The 26,056-nt window shown below is 50.3% G+C and overlaps 1 protein-coding gene across 5 annotated transcripts in view; it reads right to left on the bottom strand.

The window, feature by feature from the left end:
* Positions 1-26,056, bottom strand: part of CBFA2T2 (CBFA2/RUNX1 partner transcriptional co-repressor 2) — a 383,740-nt gene that overhangs the window by 205,342 nt on the left and 152,342 nt on the right. For all 5 annotated transcript variants that reach the window (XM_086932380.1, XM_086932381.1, XM_086932382.1 and 2 more), the window contains exon 5: positions 13,502-13,677. In XM_086932380.1, coding sequence (XP_086788506.1) covers positions 13,502-13,677 — 176 coding nt within the window. The remainder of the gene's footprint in view (positions 1-13,501; positions 13,678-26,056) is intronic.

Below are 26,056 nucleotides of genomic sequence, written 5' to 3'. Positions count from 1 at the left end.
TATATCGTCTGGTGGTGAAGGCCTCGAAGGATATGTGTCTACTCCTTCCGGTATTTTGGCGTCGAGGTTATGCCACTCTAAGTCTTGTGCCTCCAAAGACAGAGTCCTGGTAGGTTAGTTGTTCCTCCTCCCTCGAAGTAATACAGGGTCTCTTCCTCCTGTTCTTCGAACGGTTCAGGCGTTTTCCGCGGTTCAGGGTCTTTCAACCTCGGCAGTGGGCTTCGGCGGGATGGTGTACTGGCTCATCTTGTTGTCGAACGAATATGCTACTTACCAGTATGCATCTGTTCTTGGCATGTAGGGCTGCTGACATTCATATCTGTGCATAGATCGCCGCCTAGTGTTGGGTCCGGATGATCGCACATTGTTGTCCTGGAAGAGTCTTCGACATATCACAAGATAGGTGGCTCCTCCCCTGGACTACAGTGCGCATGGGCATCGACTCCATCCTCAGATTGTTTTTAGCCATTGTGGCCAAGATGGAGTGAAACTAAGTGAATGATGACCATGCCAGAAGTATGTGTGAATGCTGCAGCCGCTGCCGGGGAGGAGGGCGGGCGATATGAATGTCAGCAGCCCTACATGCCAAGAACAGATGCATTCTGGTAGTAGCATATTCGGTTCGAGGCATGTGGGCTGCTGAATTCATATCTGTGCATAGAATACATAGCAGTCCCTCCATTAACGGCGGCCGCCGGTGCCAGCTGCAGCAGTTTGGAAAAGTGTTTTTAGAACAGCCTGCCCTACAGCTGCCTGCTGTTTGGAGTGCACATCGACACAGTAATGTTTTGTAAATGTGTGTGTGGTAGACCATGTGGCTGCTCTACATAGGTCTTCCAAAAGAATATTTCCAAGGAAAGCCATGGAGGCCCCCAACTTTCGGGTAGAGTGGGCCCGTGGTGGAATGGTGAGAGTGCGCTTGGCTTTCTGATAGCAGATCTGAATACATTTAACAATCCACCTGGCTATACCAGCCTTGGAAATGGGGTTACCTTTGTGTTGTGGTGCAAAGGCAACAAATAGTTGTTTAGTCTTCCTAAAATCTTTGGTCCTATAAATGTAGAACATTAGGGCCCTTTTGACGTCAAGTGTAAGGAGCATTCTCTCCGCAAGTGACTCTGGATTTTGGAAGAACACAGGTAGTTCTATAGTCTGGTTGATATGGAACTGAGACACTACCTTAGGAAGGAATTTAGGGTTAGTGCGAAGCACCACCCTGTTAGAATGAATTTGAATAAATGGCTCTTGGATAGTTAGTGCCTGGAGTTCACTAACTCGTCGTAGCGACGTAAATCGCTATAAGGAAAGCCACTTTCCATGTCAAGAATTGAATCTCGCAGGAATGCAGTGGTTCAAAAGGGGGACCCATCAGCCTGGTGAGGACCACATTGAGGTTCCACTCTGGAGCTGGTGGCGTCCGCGGAGGAATGACTCGTTTGAGTCCTTCCAGAAAGGCTTTAATGGCAGGCACCCTGAAAAGTGAGAGGTGCTGTCTGTTTTGGAGATAAGCAGCCATTGGGATAAATGTATACGAATGGAAGCATAGGCCATATTACATTTGTACAGATGTAAGAGATAACAAATGATGTTTTGAATAGATGCATCCAGCGGGTTAATGTTGTGGTCTGCACAATAAATGACGAACCGCTTCCATTTAGCCGCATAACATGCTCTGGTGGTGGGCTTCCTTGCCTCCCGGATGATGTCCATACAGTCAGGAGGTAAGTTGAGGTAGCCAAACTCTAGGACTTCAGGAGCCAGATCGCTAGGTTGAGCTGTTGCGGATCTGGATGCTGAATGTCGCCATGGCTCTGCGTCAAAAGCCTGGGTGTGAGGCGCAGCCTTTGATGTGGTACCACGGACAGTTCCAGAAACGTGGTGTACCATGGTTGGCAAGCCCACGTCGGAGCAACCAGGATGAGAGTCATCGAGTGCTGCTTCAGCTTGCGTGCCACCAGCGGTATTAGAGGTGCTGGGGGAAAAGCGTACGCAAATTTGCCTGACCAGTTCATCCATATCGCATTGCCTTGCGACTGTGGGTGTGGAAACCTTGCGGCAAAGCTTGGGCATTTTGCGTTCTCCTTTGTGGCGAACAGGTTTATCTCGGGATGACCCCACCTTTGGAAGTACGGGTTGGAGTACTGATGGATGTATCTCCCACTCGTGCATTTAGTGGCTGTACCTGCTGAGCAGGTCCGCCATCTGATTGTCCTTGCCTGGGAGGTGTTCTGCCATGAGGAAGATGTTTCTCTGAATGGCCCACTTCCACATGCTCTGAGCCAGATGAGACAACTGTGGAGAGTGTGTTCCTCCCTGCTTCTGAATGTAGTACATGGCCGTCATGTTGTCCGTCCGGATCACAGATGTACTTTGAAGGCTTTCAGTGCCAGGAAGATCGCCATCAGTTCTAGAACATTGATGTGCATCTTCCTTTGCTGTGGTGTCCATAGTCCCTGCACAGTGTAGTGGAGTACATGAGCTCCCCATCCCTGGAGAGAAACGTCAGTCGTCAGGATGATCTGTGGCACAGGCTCTTGGAACGGTCGTCCCTTGCAAAGGTTTTGTGGATTCCACCAATGCAGAGAGTTGTATGCCCGACCGCTCACCAACACTAGGTCCTTCAACTGCCCGTGAGCCTGAGTCCACTGACGTGCTAAGCACTCCTGAAGCGGACGCATATGTAGTCTCGCGTGCGGGACTATGGAGATGCAGGAGGCCATCGTGCCTATCAACTGCATGAACACTCGTGCTGGAAGCGAGTGTTGAGGTCTGAATTTTTGTATCAGCGATTGAATGCTGCTGACCCTCACTGAATTCGGCTGTGCTGTGGCTGCCAGAGTGTTTATTGTCGCACCCAGATACTGCCGTATGTGGGCGGGTTGCAGGTGGGACTTTGGGTAATTCAGTGAGAATCCCAGATCGTGAAGAAGGTGAATGGTGTGGGACATGTGGGCGGCACACTGCTGGGCCGACTTTGCCTGGATGAGCCAGTCGTCCAGATAAGGGTAGACATGAATGTTTTGTCCTCTTAAGTGTGCTGCCACCGTCGCCAGGCACTTCGTAAACACCCTGGGTGCCGTGGTGACCCCAAAAGGCAGAACCTTGAACTGGTAATGTTGGTTGTGGATGGTGAACCGGAGGTATTTTTTGAGTGACGGGTGTAGCGGAATATGAAAATACGCATCCTTCAGATCTAAAGTTGCGAGAAAATCCCCCTGATTGAGCAACGGTAGGACTTGCTGCAGGGTCAGCATGTGAAAGTGCTGCAATAGGATGTACTGATTGAGGGGTCTGAGGTCCAGTATGGGTCTGAGGGACCCGTCCTTTTTTGGTATTAAGAAGTACCGCGAGTAAACTCCTATGCCTCTTTCTTTCACAGGCACGAGCTCGAATGCCCCTTTTTGCAGCATGACGAGTACCTCCTGCTGCAATAAGTGCAAATGCTCGACGGACATAGGACGATGTCTTGGGGGTATGTTGGGTGGAGTGGATGTTAACTCCAGACAATAACCGTACTGTATAAGCTGTGTGACCCACCTGTCTGTGGTGATGGAATTCCAGACTGGCGGGAACTGTTGAAGTATCCCCCCGACAGGTGGTGCGTGGTCGGGGGGCAGTGACAAGGCGTCACTGTTTGTTAGTGGCGGAGGATCTGGAGTTGTTGTTTCCACGACCTCTGACTTTGGCGCTGTTTCCACGATATCCACCTCGACTGTTTGGTGTATGTGGTCTGCGTGTTGCCTTTATAGTACTGTGTGGTTTGGGAGAGCTGGCCTCTGGAAACACCTCTAGTGCTTGAGCGACGAAAAGAACCACCCCTGAACTGCTGGGACTGCAGAGCCCCCATGGACTTAGCAGTTTCAGTGTCCTTTTTGATTTTCTCCAAGGTGGTGTCCACCTCTGGGCGAAATAGATGATCAGGGTTTACTGTCTGATTGAGAATGGTGGTCTGTATCTCCGGCTTGAATCCTGAGATTCTGAGCAAGGCATGTCGTCTCAGCATGACACTAGTGTTGATAGCTCTGGCCGCGGTGTCAGCCGCGTCCAGTGCACATTTAATAGAAGCATTTGATATCAGCTTCCCCTCTTGGCTGAGCATCTCAGCTGCCTCTTTGTATTCGTCTGGCAGGTGCTGTAACATGGTCTCCAGTGTGTCGTAATGTGCCCTGTCATACCTTGCTAGCAGTGCTTGTATATTTGAAATGCGCCAGATATTGGCCGCTTGAGCTGCCACCCTTTTCCCTGATGCCTCAAACACCTTGGATTCCTTATCTGGGGGAGGAGCATCACCCGTTGTTTGTGAATTAGCCCATTAGAAATTAGAAGAGAGTCCAAAGGCAACTGTCCCTTGATGTAAGTAGGGTCACCAGGTGCCGGTTTATACTTCTTCTCAATTCTAGGGTTTATTACCCTGGCTCTCGTAGGCTCTTTAAAGATCTCCCCAGCATGCTTCAAGACACCCTTCAACATAGGCAGAGTCTTGACAGTCCTCTCTGAGACGGAAAAGGTGTAAAAAAGAAAGTCTACTTCAATGGGGTCAGCATGGAGCTGGACGTCATGATTTTTAGCTGCCCTTTCAATGAGGGCATTAAACGCAGCTGAATCCTCTGTAGGCGACGTTTTTACAGCATACATCTGAGTGTCTGGGGTAGGATCACCTGGGTCAGCAGCAGCTGCCCAGGGTTCATTGGTATCATCTGGCTCAGTGTATACAGGATAGCTGTACTGATCAACATCACCTTCCCCAGTGTCCACATCTGAATAAGTGGGTGAGACATCATGGCCATGTGGAGAAATTGGTTCCACGAGAACAGGGGTCGAAGTGGAATCCTTCTTCCTTTTTAGTGGAATTTTATAGGACTCCATTGGCTGTTCCGGGGCAATTTTCCGCTTATGAAGGGAAAGCCTGCCTGTTTCGGCATCGATAAAATGTTCTTGTGTTTCTTCCAACGAAGATTGTCGATGCTTTAAGGCCGGGACCACCGTTGTCGACTTCGGCACCGAGGGCACCTTCTCGGGCACGTTGGTGACCATCCTAGGGGTGAAAGCCTTTGGCGCCACTTTCGGCTGCAACGTGAAGTGAATTGACGTCGACGTTTCCTGAGGTTTATCAACAGGCTTCGAAGGTGGAGGATCTTTTGGCCCGACACTTGAGGCCTTGTCCTTGATGCGCTTCAGGGAGTCTGCCACTTGCTTGGAGAAAGCGGCGGACGGCTGCGTCGAGTCGACGGAATCCTTCGAGGCACCACTAGACGTGGACTCGTGGGTTGGGCCGCTCTTGGCCTTGTCTTGCCGACGCGGAGTCTCGAGAACCTTCGGATCACCGAGCCCTTTGTCGGTGTCGACCGTCTTCGGTGCCGATTTGCTCGGCTCGACTGCCTTGACCTTTGTCTTCGGCGTGCCAGACTTCGTCTCGACGCCCTTGAGCTGTTTCTTCGGGTCGATAACGCCCTTTTGCTTCGTCGGTGCCGACAGGTCCGAGGGCTTTGAGCCGACCAAAGTAATACGCACTTTTGGTTTTGAGTGGGGCACCAGTGCTTTCACTTGCGTCGAGACCGGTGTCTTCACTTTCGGTTTCGAATTCGCAGGGTGCGGCTCAATAGCAATGTCCGTAGCCGAGCCCGAAGGCGGGCCGTAGAACCCACTGGAAGATCTTGGGTAAGGCCTAGTGGCGATCCCTCGACCTGAGCCTTTTGAAGCGTTTCGGCCCCAATGTCAGTTTGAATTAGCTTGTTGCTCGAGCTATCTTCCATGGCCCCAAAGGCCCCATCGTCGTCTCCTACCTCGTCGAAGACTTCTTCCGCTTCGAGCATTTCAACGTCCGCGTCGTAGTTGTAGTCGACCTCCGACGCGGGATTCGACAGGTTCTCACTAACTTCCAGGTCAGCTCCCTCATCATCCCCGGCATCGAATATGTTCACAGGCGCCGGTGAAGTCTGCTGGGCCTTCTGGCGCGCAGCGAGACGATGCATAAGAGTCTTCTTGGATCGAAATCGGGAACAAGCCATGCAGCTTGCTTCATCATGATCCGGCGACAGACACTTGTTGCACAACGGGTGGACGTCGATGTGGGGATACTTGGAGTTGCACACGGGACATCTCTTGAACGGACTTCGTTCCATGATGGTCCGTCGATAAGGTCTTTGGCGTCGACTTGGCCTTCAGCGTCGAAAGCACGCGGCTCTCTGGAATCAGGCTCGAAACTGAGCTGGAAGAATCGGGCACCGAACGCAAGACTATACCGACGAAAAGCTAAAGGCCTTTCGGCCTTAAGAAAGTTTTATATCGATTCCAACTAGAGTGAACCAATATACATCCGAACCCAATGGCGGAAAAAAAAACAATCTGAGGATGGAGTCGATGCCCATGCGCACTGTAGTCCAGGGGAGGAGCCACCTATCTCGTGATACTTCGAAGACTCTTCCAGGACAACAATGTGCGATCATCCAGACCCAACACTAGGCGGCGATCTATGCACAGATATGAATTCAGCAGCCCACATGCCTCGAACGTCCATTTTCCGCTGAAGGATGCTCGACATTTCGGCCTCAAGCCTCCTCTTCTTCCTCTCCATATCCGCAGCTTGTTCGGCGTCGAGAGTTTAAGCGCTTCGCTTCGAGGTCGTTGACGTAGTCGTCGAAGCAGTTGTAGACCCTTCTTTTCTCGGCATCGAAGAATCCTTTTCGGTGGCTTCTTTAGACAACCTTGATTTTTCATGGGTCTTCGCCATCTGGGAGTCCTTTTCGAAGGATCCGTCGGGCAGTTTGTCCCTAGGTGCTGTTGCTTTCGTCGAGTGCTTCGACAGCAATGCTCTCTTCGAGGATTTTCTTTCACTCTTTCGAGTGTCGGTCTAGTGTTTGGGGGTCGTCGACTCTTACCTCCTTCGACGTTTTCTTTTGCAGTTCAACGACAGTGCAGTCCTCCTGTTCTTCGGCGATGTTGACCTCCTCCCCACTGGAGAGGCCCAAGTCTCGGAGCGAGGGAGGTGGCCCCTGCCCCAGCATGGTGTAGTTCGCTTTTCTCTGCCTCTATCTTACTCTGAGGGTCTTGGCTGTGAACGCCGTGCACATGTTGCAATCCTTGCCGTTGTGGTCGAGCGGAAGGCAGAGGTTGCAGACTGGATGCTGGTCCTTCTGGGTGTATTTGTGGTGACAATTTGGCACAACACTTGAAGGGCGTTTTCTTCAAGTGTGAACGTCGAGATGTCTTGAGAAATTCTTCTCCTTCGTATAGTCCGGTTACCTGACTCTTAGTCGGGTGTGATTAAAACCTGTGATTTGTCGATTTTCCCAATTTTTGTCGATTCCTTTTCCAAATAACTCTGGAAGTCTTCAGTAACGATCCAGACCCAACGGCGGAAAAAAGAATCTGAAGATGGCGACAAAGGCGAGAGCTTCCAGGGGAAGCGATTCAACGTCACAGAGGACACCAAATGGTGGTATGTCGACGCCCACCAGGGCCACAGAAAAAAAAGACTACAATTCCGGACCCAACCACTAGATGGCGGAATAATGCACAGCATAGTGACTCCAGAAAGATTCACGCTGCAAAACAAACATTACAGCATACAGTTGTGTATAAAAGTCTTGGGCATGGTTTTCCAATGCTGAGCTCCACATGTGTTATTTTAGAATCCACAGTAAGATTAGCCAATAGGGTTTCATCATACAGGACAACCTTATTGACATTTGCCCAGGGGCCAGCATTCTTTGCATCTTTCCACTCTTACCATCCCTCCCTTGGTGCTCCTCATGTTGTGCCACTCCCACTGCTCACAGAGTCAGTTTGCTCAGTTTCTCCCTCCCCGGATGCAAGCTGCACAGTTGCTGCACAGTTCTCTCCATTCCGTCAGGTCTGTAAGAAAGTGGCTCTATATATACTGGACCAAAGTAAGGAACAGAGTCCACAGTCCCCAGAGGTTTGGCAGAGGTTAAAGTTAGATATAACCTTACTCTCTAAAGTGATAGCTTGGTCGAACGGTAAAGCAGTATCAGAGGACAGTGTAAAGCATTTGTTGTACACATTCAGTCAGCAAATGGTCTCACACACTCATGAAGTGAACTCGAGGCCAATTGTTTTGAATATAAAAATATATTGTTTTATTTTAGAACTACAAGTAGGTACAAAAATACTTTCTCAGAACGAGATGCTACAATTGAATACTTTCAAATAGCAATAAACTTTTCAATGCAATAGATACAGTTGTTGCAATATGCAACACAAGTTAAACACAATTATAACATTGAGCCCAATGGGAATTTTTAAGTAAATGCTATTTCAATTACTTTGCGTAGGTTTTTCTTACTCAGGGCTGGATCCGGGATTCAGCCCTGGTACATTTCCAGTTTAAAGAAATCGTTTTTGTAAAACAGATGATTTTTAAGGAATATTTGTAGGTTTCAAAAATCGACACTGAGAAGAACTTCTGGCAAAAACCAGCCAATGTTATCCTATAGAGGAAAATTAGGTTATCAGAAAATCACAGTTGTAAGTACTTTTTGGGGTCAGGGCAACGCACACAATAGCAAGGAGCTCTTCAACATCGTGAAGGAACTCTCCAACCCCAGCTCCAACACCAACGACATCCCGCCGCCTCAAGCCCTGTGCGACTCCCTTGCCACCTTCTTTCACCGCAAGATAGCAGACATCCACGACAGCTTCAACACCCAGACAGCAACACAACAGACCCTCTGCACATCATCGACCACGACCCCCCCTGCTTGCCTGGGCCAGCATGAGCTTCGATGACACCATCAAGACCATGCGCACAATCCACTCCGGCTCTCCGTCAGACCCATTCCCGCACCACGTCTTCAACAGAGCAAGCAGCTCCATCGCACCCCACCTGCGGAACGTCATCAATCTCTCCCTCGAGACCGCGACCTTCCCAGAGATCTGGAAACACGCCGAGATCAACACCATATGCAAAAAACCTAAGGCACACCCAAGAGACCTCAAGAACTTCCGGCCCATCTCTTTGGTCCCCCTCAAGGTCATCGAGAAAACCGTCAGACGGTTAACCAGATACCTTGAAGAAAACAGAATCCTGGACCCTTACCAGTCAGGAATCCGAGCAACCACAGCACGGCCCTCATCGCCGCCTCCGACATCAGGACCCTACTGGACAACGGTGAGACCGCAGCACTCATCCTCCTATACCTCTCTGCTGCCTTCGACACCGTCTGCCACCGAGCACTACGCTCATGCCTCCACGCCGCAGGGATCCGAGACAAGGCTCTGGATTGGACCACCTCCTTCCTCTCCGGCAGAACCCAGAGCATCCGCCTTCCCCCATTCCTTTCCAAAGCCTCCGAGATAATCTGCGGCGTACCCTAGGGATCCTCCCTCAGCCCGACACTCTTCAACATTTACATGGCCCCGCTCGCACACGTAGCTCGACAGCACGACCTCAACATAATCTCCTACGCCGACGACACTCAGCTGAACCTCTCCCTCACCAAGGACCCCATCACAGCCAAAGCCAACCTCCACGAAGGAATGAAGGCCGTCCCAGACTGGATGAAGACCAGCAGTCTGAAGCTGAACTCTGACAAGACGGAGGTCCTCATCCTCGGCTCCAACCCTTCAGGCTGGGACGACTCCTAGTGGCCGACGGCACTGGGGGCAGCCCCTACACCCACCGACCATGCACGAAACCTGGGAATCATCCTCGACTCAAAGACCAAGCAAGTCAACGTGGTTGAATCCTCCTGCTTCAACACCCTCCGCAAGATCTTCAGATGGATCCTGACAAATACAAGAAAGACAATCACCCAGGCCCTCGTCAGCACCAGACTCTACTACGGAAACGCCTCTACGTGGGAGCCCCGACCAAGCACATCAAATGACTACAACACATCCAAAACGCCTCGGCACAACTGATCCTCGGCATAACATGCCAAGGCCACATCAACCCCACCTGAGAAACCTGCACTCGCTCTCCGTCAACAAGAAGATATCCTTCAAGCTTCTCACCCACGCACACAAGGCACTCCACAAGACCGGCCCAGCCTACCTCAACAGACGGCTCTCCTTCTACATCCCCAACCGCCACCTACGCTCCGCCGACCTCTCACTCGCCATGTCCCGCACAACCGAAGAACACCACACTACACCACACAGACAACCACACACACAACCACAGACACAAACACACAAACACACATACACAACCACACACACACACACAACCACACACACATCACAGACAACCACACACAGATAACCACAAGCACACACACACGACTACACCCACACACACACAACACGCACATCCACACACACAACCACACAACACCCACAACTACACCCAACCACACAAACAACCACATTCACAACACACACCACACCCAACCACACACGCAACCACACAAGGAACCACACACACAAGCACACACACACCACCCACACATACCACACACACACACAATCAGAACACACACAACACACACACACACAACCAAACACACAAAACCAAACACACAACCACACACACACACACAACCACACATACAACCACAACTATACCCAACCACACAAACCAAACACACAACCACACAACACACATACACAAACACACAAATACAAACACACAACCACACACAAACACACAACCACACACAACCACAAACACACAACCACACACACCACACACAACCACACGCACAACTACACACACAATCACAACCACACCCAGCCACACACACAATCACACATACAATCACAACCACACCCAGCCACACACACAATCACACATACAATCACAACCACACCCAGCCACACACACAATCACACATACAATCACAACCACACACAATCAAAACCACACACAAACACACACAACCACATGCACAACCACACAACCACGCTCACAACCACACACAACCACAAATAACCACACGCAGAACTACACACAACCACACATACAATCACATACACACACGACAACCACACACAAACATACGCACAACCACACGCACACATGCACAACCACACACGCACACAACCACACGCACAACCACACAAGACACACATGCAACCGCACACATACAACCGCACACACACAGCCACACCACCCACAACCACACACACCCACAACCACACGCACAACCACCCACACAACTACACACAACCACACAATCACAACCACACCCAGCCACACACAATCACAACCACACACAACCACACACAACCACAACCACACAAAAACACACACAACCACGCCCACAACCACACACAACCACAAATAACCACACGCAGAACTACACACAACCACACATACACACACAACGACAACCACACACAAACATACGCACAACCACCCGCACACATGCACACCCACACACAGCCAACCACACACACAGCCAACCACCCACACACAGCCAACCACACAAACACACAGCCAACCACACACACACAGCCAACCACACACACACAGCCAACCACACACACACCACCACAAGCGCACACACACAAGCACACACACACAACCACAAGCACACTGACAAGCACACAGACAACCGCACCCGCACCCACACAACCACACACACACAGCCAACCACACACATCCACAAGCACACACAAAACCACACACCCACCCACACACAAAACTAACCACATGCACAACCACACACACCCACACACAACCACACATACAACCACACACACAACCAACCACATGCACACACACACACAACCACACACACACAACCACACACAGCCAACCACACACATCCACAACCACAAATCCACAACCACACAACCACAAATCCACAACCACAAGCACAGACAACCACACACACACAACCAACCACACAAGCAACCACACACACAACCACCCACGCCACCCACACACACAACCACACAACCACACACACAACCACACACACCCGCACACACCCACACACACCCAACCACATGCACAACCACACACACAACCAACCACACGCACAACCCCACACACAACCCCACACACAACCACACGACAACCACACAAGCAACCATACACACCCCACCACCCACACCACCCACACACACAACCACATGCACCACACACAACCACACACACACACAGCCACACACAATCACACACAAAACCAACCACATGCACAACCACCCCACACACAACCAACCACATGCACAACCACACACACACAACCACACCACTCCACACACACAATCACACAGCCAACCACACATACAGCCAACCACACACATCCACACATCCACTATCGCACAACCAACCACAGACACAGCCAACCACACATCCACAACCACAAGCACACACACAAGCACACACAACCACACATACAACCACACGCACAACCACACGCACAACCACACGCACAACCACACGCACAACCACACGCACAACCACACACACAACCACACGCACAACTAAAGCCAACCACACACACGCACAACCACAAGCACACACAACCACAAGCACACACACAAGCACACATACAACCACACGCACAACCACACGCACAACCACAGACACAACCACAGACACAACCACAGACACAACCACAGACACAACCACAAACACAACTACAGCCAACCACACACACACATAACCACACACAACCATAACCACACACAACCATAACCACACACAACCATAACCACGCACAACCATAACCACACACACACAACCACACACACACAACCACACCGTCAGTGCACACTTTCACCAGGCACAGACACCATCAGCCATCAGTACACGCTTTCACCGCCCACAAACACCACCAGCCGTCATTGCACTCTTTCACCGGGCACAAACACCACCAGCCGTCAGTGCACACTTCCACCAGGCACACACCACCAGACGTCAGTGCACGCTTTCATCAGGCACACACACCACCAGCCATCAGTGCACACATCAATTGTTAACGCATCCACAATTAACTATTGTAGCAATTGCAGTATCACACACTTTACTTTTAAACATATTCATCTAAAGCGCAGCATACCACCATTGCTACAAAAAAATACACTTTTTTTGGCCTACAATTTATAGACTTTTGTGGCAATTGGTGTTGCAATATTTAGCAATGCCAATAGCTCAAACTTGATTAATGCAAGACCTATTGCATTGCAAATGCTTGTTGTAATGGCATCCTACTCATTGGGCTATGGTATGCTAATGATCCATTCTCAACCAGGAGAGAAGATCCATCCTACTTGTTGGGGTGTGCTAGATTCCACCACGACTTATCTTAATGTAAGCTCATGGGCGAAAGCCATTTTACCTGTTAAGCATCTGTCTACTGGTAGGACTGCCCCAAACTGCAGTCTCCAGCTGAATCCATGAGTGAAGACCATCCTACCTGTCAGGCTGTGCATTGCTTCACTCTCACTCAGAAAAAAGACTCTAGGCATGGTGGGACTGCATGGATTTTCAAAGTCCTTGATGTGTCATTGATTTGACTGGTCGGTTTGTGCTTGGCTCCATTGGTACGTTTCAGAAGTAAAAAAAATTAATGAATACTCTCCCTACCTCTCAGAGCTGTGCCGCTTTCCATAGCCATTCACCTCTATGAGCAACTCGGAGGAGTCTGTGGGGGATGTGGTGTTCAGCAGCAGGTGCTCGTGCTGGGCCAGGTACTGTGCGGGAGTCTGCTTAGCTGCACGCGCACAGTGAATGAGCTCTCTCTGCAATAATGGCAAGTTGGCCTGCAAGAAAGCATCAGACAGGAAAGTCACTAGACAAGGAATGCAGTAAACTTACAGCAAATAGAGAGATGAGACTGCACAAAGAAATGATGTGTAACATTCAACAGTTAATTACAATCAGGCAGCAGAAGAGTTCAGCATATGCTCAGATGGCAAATAGAGAGAGAATACTGCATAGCAGCTCCTAAGATTCGAAATCACGAGAAGTTCTGGAAGGAAAAGAGCTTAACATACACAAAGGTATCTTTAACCAAACTAATGGGCGAGTCAGCAAGTCACAGCCACATCACAGATACAGCAAAATGGGATTTCAGTGCTTCCTTAGTTCACACCAGCATTTGGTGGTTTTACAATACAGCAACAACTCTGCAGGTGGTGGTTTTGGGTGGAAAGCGACTCCAAATAACACACCAACACAAAAAAATGAATGCCATTCAAACGGATGATTTATAGAAAAGTTATTTTGATCAAAGATGAAAAAGATACCTACCTTTGTTAATGCTGTTTCTGGTGGATACTCCAACTGCAGATGCCTCCTCTTGGAAGACCTCAGGCGCCATACTGGATCTGGATATTTTTTTACTCAACAGTTCCCTCGCGTACCAGTAGGTGGCGGTGTGCGACTTCACTGGTCTGGTCTGTCCCACCCAGGAAGTGAGGTTGGAGCCGCAATATAAACGCCACCTCAGTGTGCCAAACTAAGTTTCTTTTTGATATCTGTGTGCACTATTGGACGAGGAGCCTTCAATAATTAAGTGCGCCAGTGTGCAGATCTTTAAATGTAGTCTTTTTAAATATGAAACAAAGGAGGACATTCCATAGAGCGGGGAAGAGGATGGGCAAGTGAGGAATCTGTGGTAAAAGTAACCAGAATAAAGAGCACAACAGAAGGTAAGTAATTTGTTCTTTTGATGGATCCTTCTAAGCGCAGATTCAGCACTTTGTGAATAGATACCAACGCAGTACCTCCGCAGGTGGGGAGTCTGGGGTGGCTCAGACAAGAAAATCCTACAGGACTGAATGTCCCTCCCACCAGACCTGGATATCTAAGCAGCAGTGCTCAGTGGATTTTTTGGGCAGACACCCACATTTCTGACCGATGTCCAAGATCGGCACTCCTCTGTGCCAGAACAATGGCTGCAGTCTTCGCTCTGGTGGAATGAGCCTATGACTTTTCCAGAGGCCTTCCTTGACCAATCCATAGCAGATTTTCATACAAACGACAATCCATCTGGAGATAAGTCTATTTCTGCACTGCCCTACAATTCTTTGCTCCAGACAACCTAATGTAGAGGATACCGTCCACCCGGTGATATGTGGTGAGATCGATGTCAAAGCTCAGAGCTCTTAGGGTATAAGAGATTGAGTCTCTCCTACTCCCTGGATGGACAGGAGGTGCAAAGAATACAGACAAAGTGATAGACTGTCTGATGTGGAAAGGCATGACAACTTTTAGAAGGATCGCCACCTACGTCCGTAGCTCTAGCATGTCCAGGAAGAAGGTGGTTTAAGTTTGCTGGACGGAATGCTTGTCTCTCACTCATGAGACAAGCTGACATGATCAATATGAGGGAGAAGGTATTCGGGGTAAGTAACCTAAGAGGACAACAGAGCATTGTTTCAAATAGAGTGCACATCAGAAATGTGAGAACCAAATTCAGCTCCATTCAAACCAGAAGGCAGATCCTAGGAAGAATTGCCTTGGGAACTCCAGCTTGCTAAAGTTTTCTGAGAGTAGCTGCAATTTGTGTTTCGCTAGGCACCACAGGCTGACTTTATCCACCCTGGTGTGTAAAGATCCTGCCTGGTGTTGTATGCCCAGAGATGCCCTGATGACTCAGCCTGTTCCAGAGGCATAGAACCTGTTGGCAAAGGACCCACCACCCCACCTTGCTTGTTGCAGTGCCACATGGTAGGGGTGTTGTCTATTAGAACCTGGCGACCCAGTCACCCTTTATGGGTGGGAGGAAGGCCTTTTTTAGTGTCTAGCGAATTACCACCAGGTTGAACCATCGCTGCACTTTAATTACTCTACAATTTAATCAAAAAGGTTTCCTTGGTGCTGAGCCCACTGAGACTTCAGATCCCATTGCAGAGCAGAGCATGTATGTGACACCTGACGTGGTCCACTAGCAGGATACAGGAGACCAAGAAGCGAAGAAAACTCAGAATCATTCTCATCGAGACCCAGGGTTAGAGTTGAAACATCGGGATCATACCTCTAATCTCATGGACTCGTTGAGGCACACAGCAGGCACAAAACAGCACCTTTATTCAGCATTGCTCCAAAGAAAGATAGCTTCTGTGAAGGGGTCAGGTGTGACTTTGGCACATTGATGGAAAACCCCAGGGATTTCAACAGGTCAGCAAATGTCTGGTGGTGATTGCCATCTGTTTGGGGTCAGCGCGCCTCAAACAACCAGTCATTGCATTATGAGAAGACTGGTACTCCCAGCTGTAGGAAGCTGGTTCTGTATATACTACACCAAAGTTAGGTATACTATACACAAGAGTCGAGTGGAACACCAAAGGTAGGCAGAAGTAAAAGTAGATAATACCTTACTCTCTATTTGTGGTAATGTGGGTGAGCAGGAAGGCTTTATCAGAGGGTAGTGTTAAGCATTTATTGTACACACTATACACACAATAAATTATGTCTCACACTCAAAGACTGAACTCAGACAAATTTAATTTGTATAAAAATATTATTTAGGTATTTTATTTCTAGAACCAAGCCAGACCTGGTGCAGGTAAGTGAAATAATACTTCGCAGGTATATCACACTTAAAATACAATTAAAATGCAGTTGGATGCAATTGGTTTGTTTATAGGTAAGTCAACAGTTACAATTACTTTACAGTTACTTTTTAGATGACTTTGTGCATTACTTTTCAGATTCCTTTTTTAAGTAACTTTTTCGTCTCAGTGTGATATGCCTAGATATCACCCTGGGACATTTCCTGGAGAAAAGATAAGTGAAATAGTTTTTGTACATTTGCAGTTTTTCAAGGTTTAATACAAACCAAATCCACACTTAAAAGAATTTTCAAAGAAAAGCAGTCAATGCAATCCTATGGGAGAAAATGAAGTTTTCAGTTTGCAGGTAAGTACTTGGTTGTGAGAGTTGGGTTTCACAGGTTAGAACCAGGGTCAAGGATGCACTTTCAAAGTACCCTCAGCGGCACAAGGGCGGCCGAGTGCACAGTGCTAAGGACCAATGTTATCCAATGGGGAATGGGGGCCTCTGGTTGGTGGCTGCTCAAGAGCAGGCCACAAGGTTGTGGGAGCAAAGCTCCTGGTGTTAGGCTCAGGGTAAAGGGGGATCTGAGTTAGGGCACAAGGTGCATCCATAGCGGCACAAGGTCGGTTGGGTGCAGGGTGCTGTTGTGGAGTTGGGTGCCCTGTTGTTTTCTATGGGGATTCCCAGTTTGGTTTTTGACTGCAGGCTCGGTCCAGGAAGAATACTGGGAAGAACCAACAGCTGGGCAGGTAAGTTGGAGGGCTCGGACATAGGTGAACCTCGCATTCTCTTCTCCAGGACTCCGGGCAGCTGGATACAGGGGTGTCGTTTGAGGTCGGATTTCACCTTACCAGGGCACTCGCGGTTAGGGAGGGTCTCCGTGCAGAGACTGCAGATGACGTTGGTCAACCCACGATGGACTCTACTCTGGAGCGCGTAGGCGTCGGGTGCAGTGGTCGTTCCAGGCATTGGGTTTCTTTGGCCTCAGCAGGCTCAGAGTCTATCTTGGGAGTTTCTTTTGAACAGAGCTGCTGTTCACAAGAGATCGGGTCTTTGTTGAAGGCAGTTAGTACAGCCAGAGGTACTGGAGGTCGCTGGCTGCAGGACAAGGTGACTTTTGGCACAGGATCTCTGGATACTGCAGACGGGCGATAGGGCTTGGGCCAAGTCAGTTCTTCTCTGCAGTCTCCTCTTCTGGGCATCGTCTTTCGTCCTTCTTTGTAGGTTGCGAGAATCTCCCTTCTTGGTTCAGGGCTACCCCCTAAATACTGCCTTTAGGGTGTTATAAGGGCCTTGAGGTCAGTATCCCATTGGCTACTGACCTTAGGGTGACTACACCCTTGGCGTGCCTGCCCCACGTGGGGGGAGTGTGCACAAACCCTAGTCCTGATTGGAGAGTGCCTGCCTTCTGCAAGATGGTGGGCACTCAAGACTGAGCTTCATCTCGCCTCCCCCCACCAGAGGGGTGGGGTTGGCAGATGTGGGAACACCTGGGCTGTGCCTGTCTTCCCACCGAAAAAGAAGGGAGACAGAAAGGGGGCCTGCTCCTAATAGCATGAGAGGCTGGGGGGTCGCTTTACAACGGCGGCAAGACCTTTAAAGCTCCCCTGTCACAGATGGCTCGTCCTGGCCTGGGGGAGGTGTGACCACCTCCACCCAGGAAAGGCTTTGTTTTTGGGCTCACAGAGCTAAGGCTCCCACCCCAGGGGTCCAGAAACATGTCTTGTGGTGGCAGGCTGGTGTGTACCAGTCAGGGAACCTGCCAGAGACTGGTCGTTTTTCAGGTGGCATCTCTAAGATGCCATCTGAGTGCATTGTATAATAAATCCCACACTGGCATCAGTGTCGGTTTATTATGCTGAGAAGTCTGATACCAAAATTCCCAGAATTCAGTAAAGCCATTATAGTTCTTTGTTGTTCGTAATAACAAACTCCCAGACCATATATTCTTTTATGGCTTTACTGCACTTACAATATCTAAGAATAAACTGAGACACTGTAGGGGTACAGTGGTCATGCAACTGGTCTCAACTAATGAATCTTCGCTGGACCGTTTGCAGGTAGTCCAGAACACCGCAGCTCGTTTAGTCCTAAATGTCCCTTATAAAACTGCCTCCCTTCCACTTCTCCAACAGCTTCACTGGTTACCGGTGCGCAAACGCATTAAGTGCAAAATTTGCTGCACCGTCCATAAAGCTGTGTATTGGAGAGACCCTGCCTACCTCGCAGCGAAATGTAAGTGTTATACCATTGTCAGGGATCTTCGCTCCGGAACCAAATCCCTTCTTGTAGTTCCTCGGATAAAGAAGGCGAGGATGGGTGGGAACGCTTTTTCGTACCTCGCTGCCTTGTATTAGAATCAGCTCCCTATCCAGCTGAGGCAAATTTATACAATCTTCAATTTAGAAGGCTTCTTAAAACTGTACCGTTTTAGACTCGCATTGTGTCAGCTACCTCTGTATGTCCGCAGCGCAGAGATACCCCTTCGGGAGTGATTCAGGCACTATACAAAAATCATGAATAAATGAATAAATAAAATACCCTCCCCAGTGGTATAGTGCACCCAGCTGGAGGGGTGTCTTAGCTATACCATAGGCAGTGGGTTGCAGGCATGGCACAGAGGTATGTGTGCCATGTTGACTTCACTTTTCTCTGCACCAAAACACGCAACCTGCAATGGCAGTGTGTGTGTATGTGTTAAGGTACAAGACCTCCAAGGGTGGCACAATATGTTCTACAGCCCTTACAGACCTTCCTGATCACAGTTCACAGTGCCCTTGGTACCCATGGTACCTTTTACAAGGGACTTTCAAGTGACCAGAGAGGTGCCAATTGGGGGTACAAAGGTACAGTTTTGGGAAGAAACACATGCCCTGGCAGCCTCATTGGCAGGGACCCAGGGCACATCAAGTCAAAGTGCATCAGAAATCTGGCAAAACGTGTTGGGGGGGGGATGGGGGGTTCTACAACAGAAAGCCAGCTTTCTACACCAGCCTCCTCAGGTAGGAGGCAGCCATCACTTACATGAACACCCAAGGGGGCAGGTTATTACTGCAAGCACACAGGCAGGACCCAGTTAAAGTGTAAGACTACACTGGTATATTCAGGTATGCCACAAGATTTAATGTATTTACTACACTGTGTCTCGCCGACGCTTCATCCTGAAACAATTTCAGGCTAATAGGCAGGACGCATGCTGAGTTTCCGCATCCTATGGGGGCCCCGCAAAATCACAAAAGGGGTAAGTGTAGGAAGCTAGCTCTGTAAGTCCAGTGGGTACCCAAAGGCTTTAAAGAAGCTAAAGTAGATAATACTAATGCTGTCTTTTGTGGTAGTGTGGGTGAGCAGTTAGGCTTATCAGAGTGCTGTGTTAAGCATTTGTTGTACACATTCAGGCAAGAAATGATTACATACACCAAATAACTAAATCCGGGGTCAATTGCTTCTAAAAAGATTACTTTTCGTATGTTTATTACTTAGAATCAAAGATACGGTGTTGCGGAAAAATATGTTTTGTAATACCACAGTTTTTCAGTATAGAAAGCGGACACTGCATTTTTCAAGCAGTTCAATGTTAACTTATGGAAGGAAATGCAAATGCTACTTACCAGTATGCATCTGTTCTTGGCATGTAGGGCTGCTGACATTCATATCTGTGCATAGATCGCCGCCTAGTGTTGGGTCCGGATGATTGCACATTGTTGTCCTGGAAGAGTCTTCGAAGTATCACGAGATAGGTGGCTCCTCCCCTGGACTACAGTGCGCATGGGCATCGCCTCCATCCCCAGATTGTTTTTAGCCATTGGCAGAGATGGAGTGAAGTATGTGAATGATGCCCATGCTAAGAGCATATAAATATATGTAAATGAATGCTGCAGCTGCTACAGGCGCCGGGGAGGAGGGCGGGCGATATGAATGTCAGCAGCCCTACATGCCAAGAACAGATGCATACTGGTAAGTAGCATTTGCAGTTCGAGGCATGTGGGCTGCTGAATTCATATCTGTGCATAGAATACATAGCAGTCCCTCCATTAGCGGCGGCCGCCCGTGCCAGCTGCAGCCGTCTGAAAAAGAGTTTTGAGAACAGCCTGGCCAACAGCTGCCTGTTTAGAGTGCACATCTACACAGAAATGCTTTGTGAAAGTATGTGTGGTTGACCATGTAGCCGCTCTACAAATATCTTCCAAGGGAATGTTACCTAGGAAAGCCATAGAGGCCCCCAACTTTCTAGTGGAGTGGGCTCTTGGTGGAATTGTGAGAGTGCGTTTAGCTTTAGCGTAACAGATCTGAATGCATTTCACTATCCACCTAGCGATCCCAGCTTTGGAGATAGCGTTTCCCTTGTGATGTGTGGCAAAAGCAACGAAAAGCTGCTTGGTTTTGCGAAAATCCTTTGTCCGGTCTACATAGTACATCAAGGCTCTCTTAACGTCAAGGGTGTGGAGCATCCGCTCCGCCAGCGTCTCTGGGTTCTGGAAAAACACAGGCAACTCAATTGTCTGGTTTATATGGAATTGAGAGACAACCTTGGGTAAGAATTTAGGGTTAGTGCGGAGCACAACCCTGTTAGCGTGTACCTGGAAGAAAGGTTCTTGGATGGTGAGCGCCTGCAGCTCGCTAACCCTCCGTAGCGATGTGATTGCTACCAAGAACGCAACCTTCCAAGTTAGGAACTGAAGCTCACAAGAGTGCAGTGGCTCGAAGGGAGGACCCATCAGCCTTGTAAGAACCACATTGAGGTTCCATTCCGGAGCTGGTGGTGTCCTTGGTGGAATGACTCTTTTGAGTCCTTCCAAAAAAGCCTTGATCGCAGGGACCTTAAAGAGCGACAGATGTTGCCTATTCTGTAGGTATGCTGCCATAGCAGACAGGTGAATGCGGATGGAAGAGTACGCCAAATTGCATTGATACAGGTGGAACAGGTAACAAATGATGTTTTGAATGGAAGCATCTAGCGGGTCAATATTGTGGTTAACACAGTAGATGACAAACCTCTTCCATTTAGCCGCATAACAAGCTCTAGTAGTGGGCTTCCTTGCCTCTCGAATGATGTCCATGCAATCGGGAGGAAGATTGAGGTAGCCAAACTCTAGGACTTCAGGAGCCAGATCGCCAGGTTGAGCTGTTGCGGATCTGGGTGCTGAATGTCGCCATGGCTCTGCGTCAGAAGGCTGGGGGTGAGATGAAGCCTTTGATGCGGTACCACGGAGAGTTCCAGAAACGTGGTGTACCATGGTTGGCGAGCCCATGTTGGAGCAACCAGGATGAGAGTCATCGAGTGCTGCCTGAGTTTGCGTGCCACCAGCGGTATCAGAGGTGCTGGGGGAAAAGCGTACGCAAATCTGCCTGACCAGTTCATCCACATCGCATTGCCCTGTGATTGCGGGTGTGGGAACCTGGCGGCGAAGCTTTGGCATTTTGCGTTCTCTTTCGTGGCGAACAGGTCTATCTCTGGATGACCCCACTTTTGGAAGTACGGTTGGAGTACCGATGGATGTATCTCCCACTCGTGCATTTGATGGCTGTGCCTGCTGAGCAGATCCGCCATCTGATTGTCCTTGCCCGGGAGATGCTCTGCCATGAGGAAGATGTTCCTCTGAATGGCCCACTTCCACATGCTCTGAGCCAGATGAGACAGCTGTGGAGAGTGTGTGCCTCCCTGCTTCTGGATGTAGTACATGGCCGTCATGTTGTCCGTCCGGATCAACACGACCTTGTTGCACAGATGTACTTTGAACGCCTTCAAGGCCATGAAGATTGCCATCAGTTCCAACACATTGATGTGCATCTTCCTTTGCTGTAGTGTCCATAGTCCCTCACCGTGTAGTGGAGTACATGCGCTCCCCATCCCTGGAGAGAAGCGTCCGTTGTCAGGATAATCTGTGGCACAGGCTCCTGGAATGGTCGGCCCTTGCAAAGGTTTTGTGGATTCCACCAATGCAGAGAGTTGTATGCCCGACCGCTCACCAACACTAGGTCTGTCAGTTGCCCATGAGCCTGAGTCCACTGACGTGCCAAGCACTCCTGAAGCGGACGCATATGTAGTCTCGCGTGCGGGACGATGGAGATGCAGGAGGCCATCATGCCTATCAACTGCATGAACACCTTCGCCGGAAGCGAGTGTTGGGGTCTGAATCGTTGGATCAGCGCCTGGATACTGGCGATTCTCACTGAATTTGGCTGCGCAGTGGCTGCCAGAGTGTCGATAGTCGCGCCCAGATACTGTCGCACGTGGGCGGGCTGGAGATGGGACTTGGGGTAGTTCAGAGAGAATCCCAGATCGTGCAGGAGATGAATGGTGCGTGACACATGGTCGACGCACTGTTGTTCTGTCTTTGCTTGAATGAGCCAGTCGTCCAGGTAGGGGTAGACATGGACGTTCTGGCGCCGGAGATGCGCCGCCACGGTCGCCAAGCACTTTGTAAATACCCTCGGCGCCGTGGTGACCCCGAACGGCAGAACCCTGAACTGGTAATGCTGGTCCTGAATCGTGAACCTGAGATACTTCCTGTGGGAAGGATGCAGTGGGATATGAAAATATGCATCTTTCAGATCCAGCGTAGCCAGGAAGTCCCCCTGCTGAAGCAGAGGGAGTACTTGCTGTAACGTGAGCATATGGAAGTGCTCCGAGAGAATGTACCAGTTGAGGGGCCTTAGGTCCAGGATGGGCCTGAGGGATCCGTCCTTTTTGGGGATTAGAAAATACAGGGAGTAAACCCCTGTTCCCCTTTCCTGCAATGAAACGGGCTCTATTGCCCCTTTTTGCAGCATGACAAGGACTTCCTGCTGCAACAAGGTCAAGTGCTCGCCGGACATAGGACGGCTTCTTGGGGGTATGTTTGGTGGAATGGAAGTAAGTTCCAGACAGTAACCGTACTGGATAAGAGACTTGACCCACCTGTCCGTGGTGATGGATTTCCACGCGGGCAGGAACTGCTGGAGTCTCCCCCCGACCGGTGTTGTATGGTCGGGGGGCAGTGACAAGACGTCACTGTTTGTTGGTGGTGGTGGACCTGGAGCTGTTGTTTCCACGTCCCCTGCCCTTGATGTTATTGCCTCTGTAGCCACCTCTACCCTTGTTCTTGTATGAGGGTTGGGCGTTACTTTTGTAATACTGATTGGACTGCGATGCCTGACCCCTCGAGGTGCCTCTGGAATTGGAGCGACGAAAGGAACCGCTCCGAAACTGCTGGGACTGGAGGGCCCCCATCGACTTGGCAGTGTCCGTATCTTTTTTCATCTTTTCCAGCGTGGCATCCACCTCAGGGCCAAATAGGTGGTCAGGATTAACAGTTTGGTTCAGTATTGTTGTCTGAATATCGGGCTTGAACCCTGAAATTCTCAGCCAAGCATGCCGTCTAAGCAACACACTGGTGTTGATTGCCCTGGAGGCTGTATCGGCCACATCCAGCGCACATTTTATGGATGCGTTTGTGATGAGCTTTCCCTCCTGAATCAGCATTTCTCCTGCCTCCTTGTATTGGTCAGGCAGGTGTTGCAGTAGTGTTTCTAAGGTGTCATAATGAGCCCTATCATAGCGTGCAAGTAGGGCCTGTGTGTTTGAGATTCTCCAAATGTTTGCTGCCTGTGCAGCAATACGTTTCCCTGAGGCTTCAAAGATTTTGGACTCTTTGTCTGGGGGAGGAGCGTCACCAGTGGTCTGCGAGTTCGCCCTCTTCCGAGCGTTGGATACAACCAACGAGTCCAGTGGCAAATGTCCCTTGATGTATGTAGGATCCGAGGGCGCTGCCTTATATTTTCTGTCAATGCGAGGGTTGATGACCCGCGCCCGGGTGGGCTCCCTGAAGACCTCAGTTGCGTGTTTCAGCACCCCCTTAAGCATCGGCAGTGTCTTGACTGACTTTTCGGCTACTGAAAAAGTGTCAAATAAAAAGTCCACATCCACCGGGTCTGAGTGGAGCTCGACGTCGTGGTTAGCCGCAGCTCTCTCAAGGAGAGCGTTGAAAGCCGCTGAGTCCTCCGTCGGTGAGGTCTTTGCCGCAAATAGCTGCGGGTCCTGACCCGATTGCGAGTCGTCTGGGTCGGCTCCGGCAGACCAAGGAGCATGTTCCTCCTCCGGATCCGAGTACGCCGGATAGTTGTACTCGTCGTACTCCTCATCGTCACCTTCACCTGCATTATAACCAGTAGGAGACCGTTCCACATGCGTGGGAGACGAAGGCTCCATAGGGTCCGAAGCACCCGTCGAGTCCTTTTTGTTCTTAAGAGGAATCCGAAAATGCTCTAGCACCGGTTCCGCGGTGATTTTTCTCTTGAGGAGGGACAATTTCCCAGTATTGGCGTCGATGATGACCTCTCGGCGCTCTTCCTCTCCGAGTGTCCGGAGCCGAGGATTCGACCCCCCTGACGCCGCCTTGGACGTTGATGACTCTTTTGAGGGCACGTCCGCCCCCTGCTTCGGAGCGAAGGCCTTCGGCGCCGACTTCGGCGGCAGGGTGTAGCGAATAGGCGTCTGCGCCTTCGCCGGCTTCGATGCGGGCTTCGGCTTCACTCCCTCCTGCTCGAGAACCTCAGTACTTCGAATCCGTTGGAGGGATTCCACTACCTTCCTCGCTAGCGTCGGAGAGGGCTTGACCGGCTTGTGCGCTTCCCCCGAGTCCGAAGTCGAGCCTGCCGGGGGCAGCGTCTTCGAAGTCGACACCGTGCCATCCTTGGTTCCCACGTTCGGAGCCGGCACGGCCGGAGCCGAGGAATCGCTGTGGCGCTTCCTCTGAGTCTTTTTCGGGTCGTCGACCCCCACCGTCTTCGGCGCCGACGCAGCCGCGTCGGACACCTTTGCCTTCGGCATCGACCCCGAGGCCCTGGGGTCGGCCATCTTGGCGTGGCTCTTCAAGTCGGCCATCTTGATCGTCTTAGGTGTTGACACCTCCAGAGCCTTCTGCACCATCAATGGAGCTTTCACTTTCGGTTTCGAAACCGACTGCGTGGATCCCGATGGCTTCACTTTCGTTTCCTTCAACGGGAGTGGCCCCTCCGAAATGTCAGTGGCCGGGCCGAGAGGCGGGGCTGCTGGACTAGTAACGAGGTCTTGGGTAAGGCCCGAAGGCGATCCCTCGACCTGGGCCGTGTGTCGGGGATTGACCCCTGAGTCAGTTTGGGGATGCTCTTCCTCCGAGCTATCCCCCACGGTGGCAATGGCCTCATCGTCGTCCCCTACCTCGTCGCCGGCTTCATAAAAGTCTTCATCTTCAGCGTCGCCGGGTTCCTCTCCCTCCGACGCAGGGTTAGAGTCCGAAACCTCCAAACCTTCGAAGATGTTGTCCGGCAGGGTCGCAGGGGGTTCTGCCAACTGGGCCTGGAGCCGAGCAGCGCGACGCTGCTTTAGGGTCTTCTTGCACCGGAACTTTGAACAGGCCATACACCTGGTCTCGTCATGTTTCGGTGATAAACACTTGTTGCAGACAGGGTGCACGTCGAGGTGTGAATATTTGGAATTGCACACCGGGCACTTCTTGAACGGAGTCCGTTCCATGATAGGAACTTCGAGCGTCGAGTAGGCCCGTCCGCGCCTAGAGCACGCGGAGGGGCAGAGAGTGTTCGGAGCTGAGAGTAAGATAACCCGAACGAAACAGTACCGACGCCCAGCCTAAAGACCTTTTGGTCTCAAGTAGAAAGTAA

Source organism: Lissotriton vulgaris, chromosome 7 (genome assembly GCF_964263255.1).
Source record: "Lissotriton vulgaris chromosome 7, aLisVul1.2, whole genome shotgun sequence".
In the NCBI taxonomy this organism is placed as follows: Eukaryota; Metazoa; Chordata; class Amphibia; order Caudata; family Salamandridae; genus Lissotriton; species Lissotriton vulgaris.
This window is presented reverse-complemented; position numbering and strand designations above follow the sequence as displayed.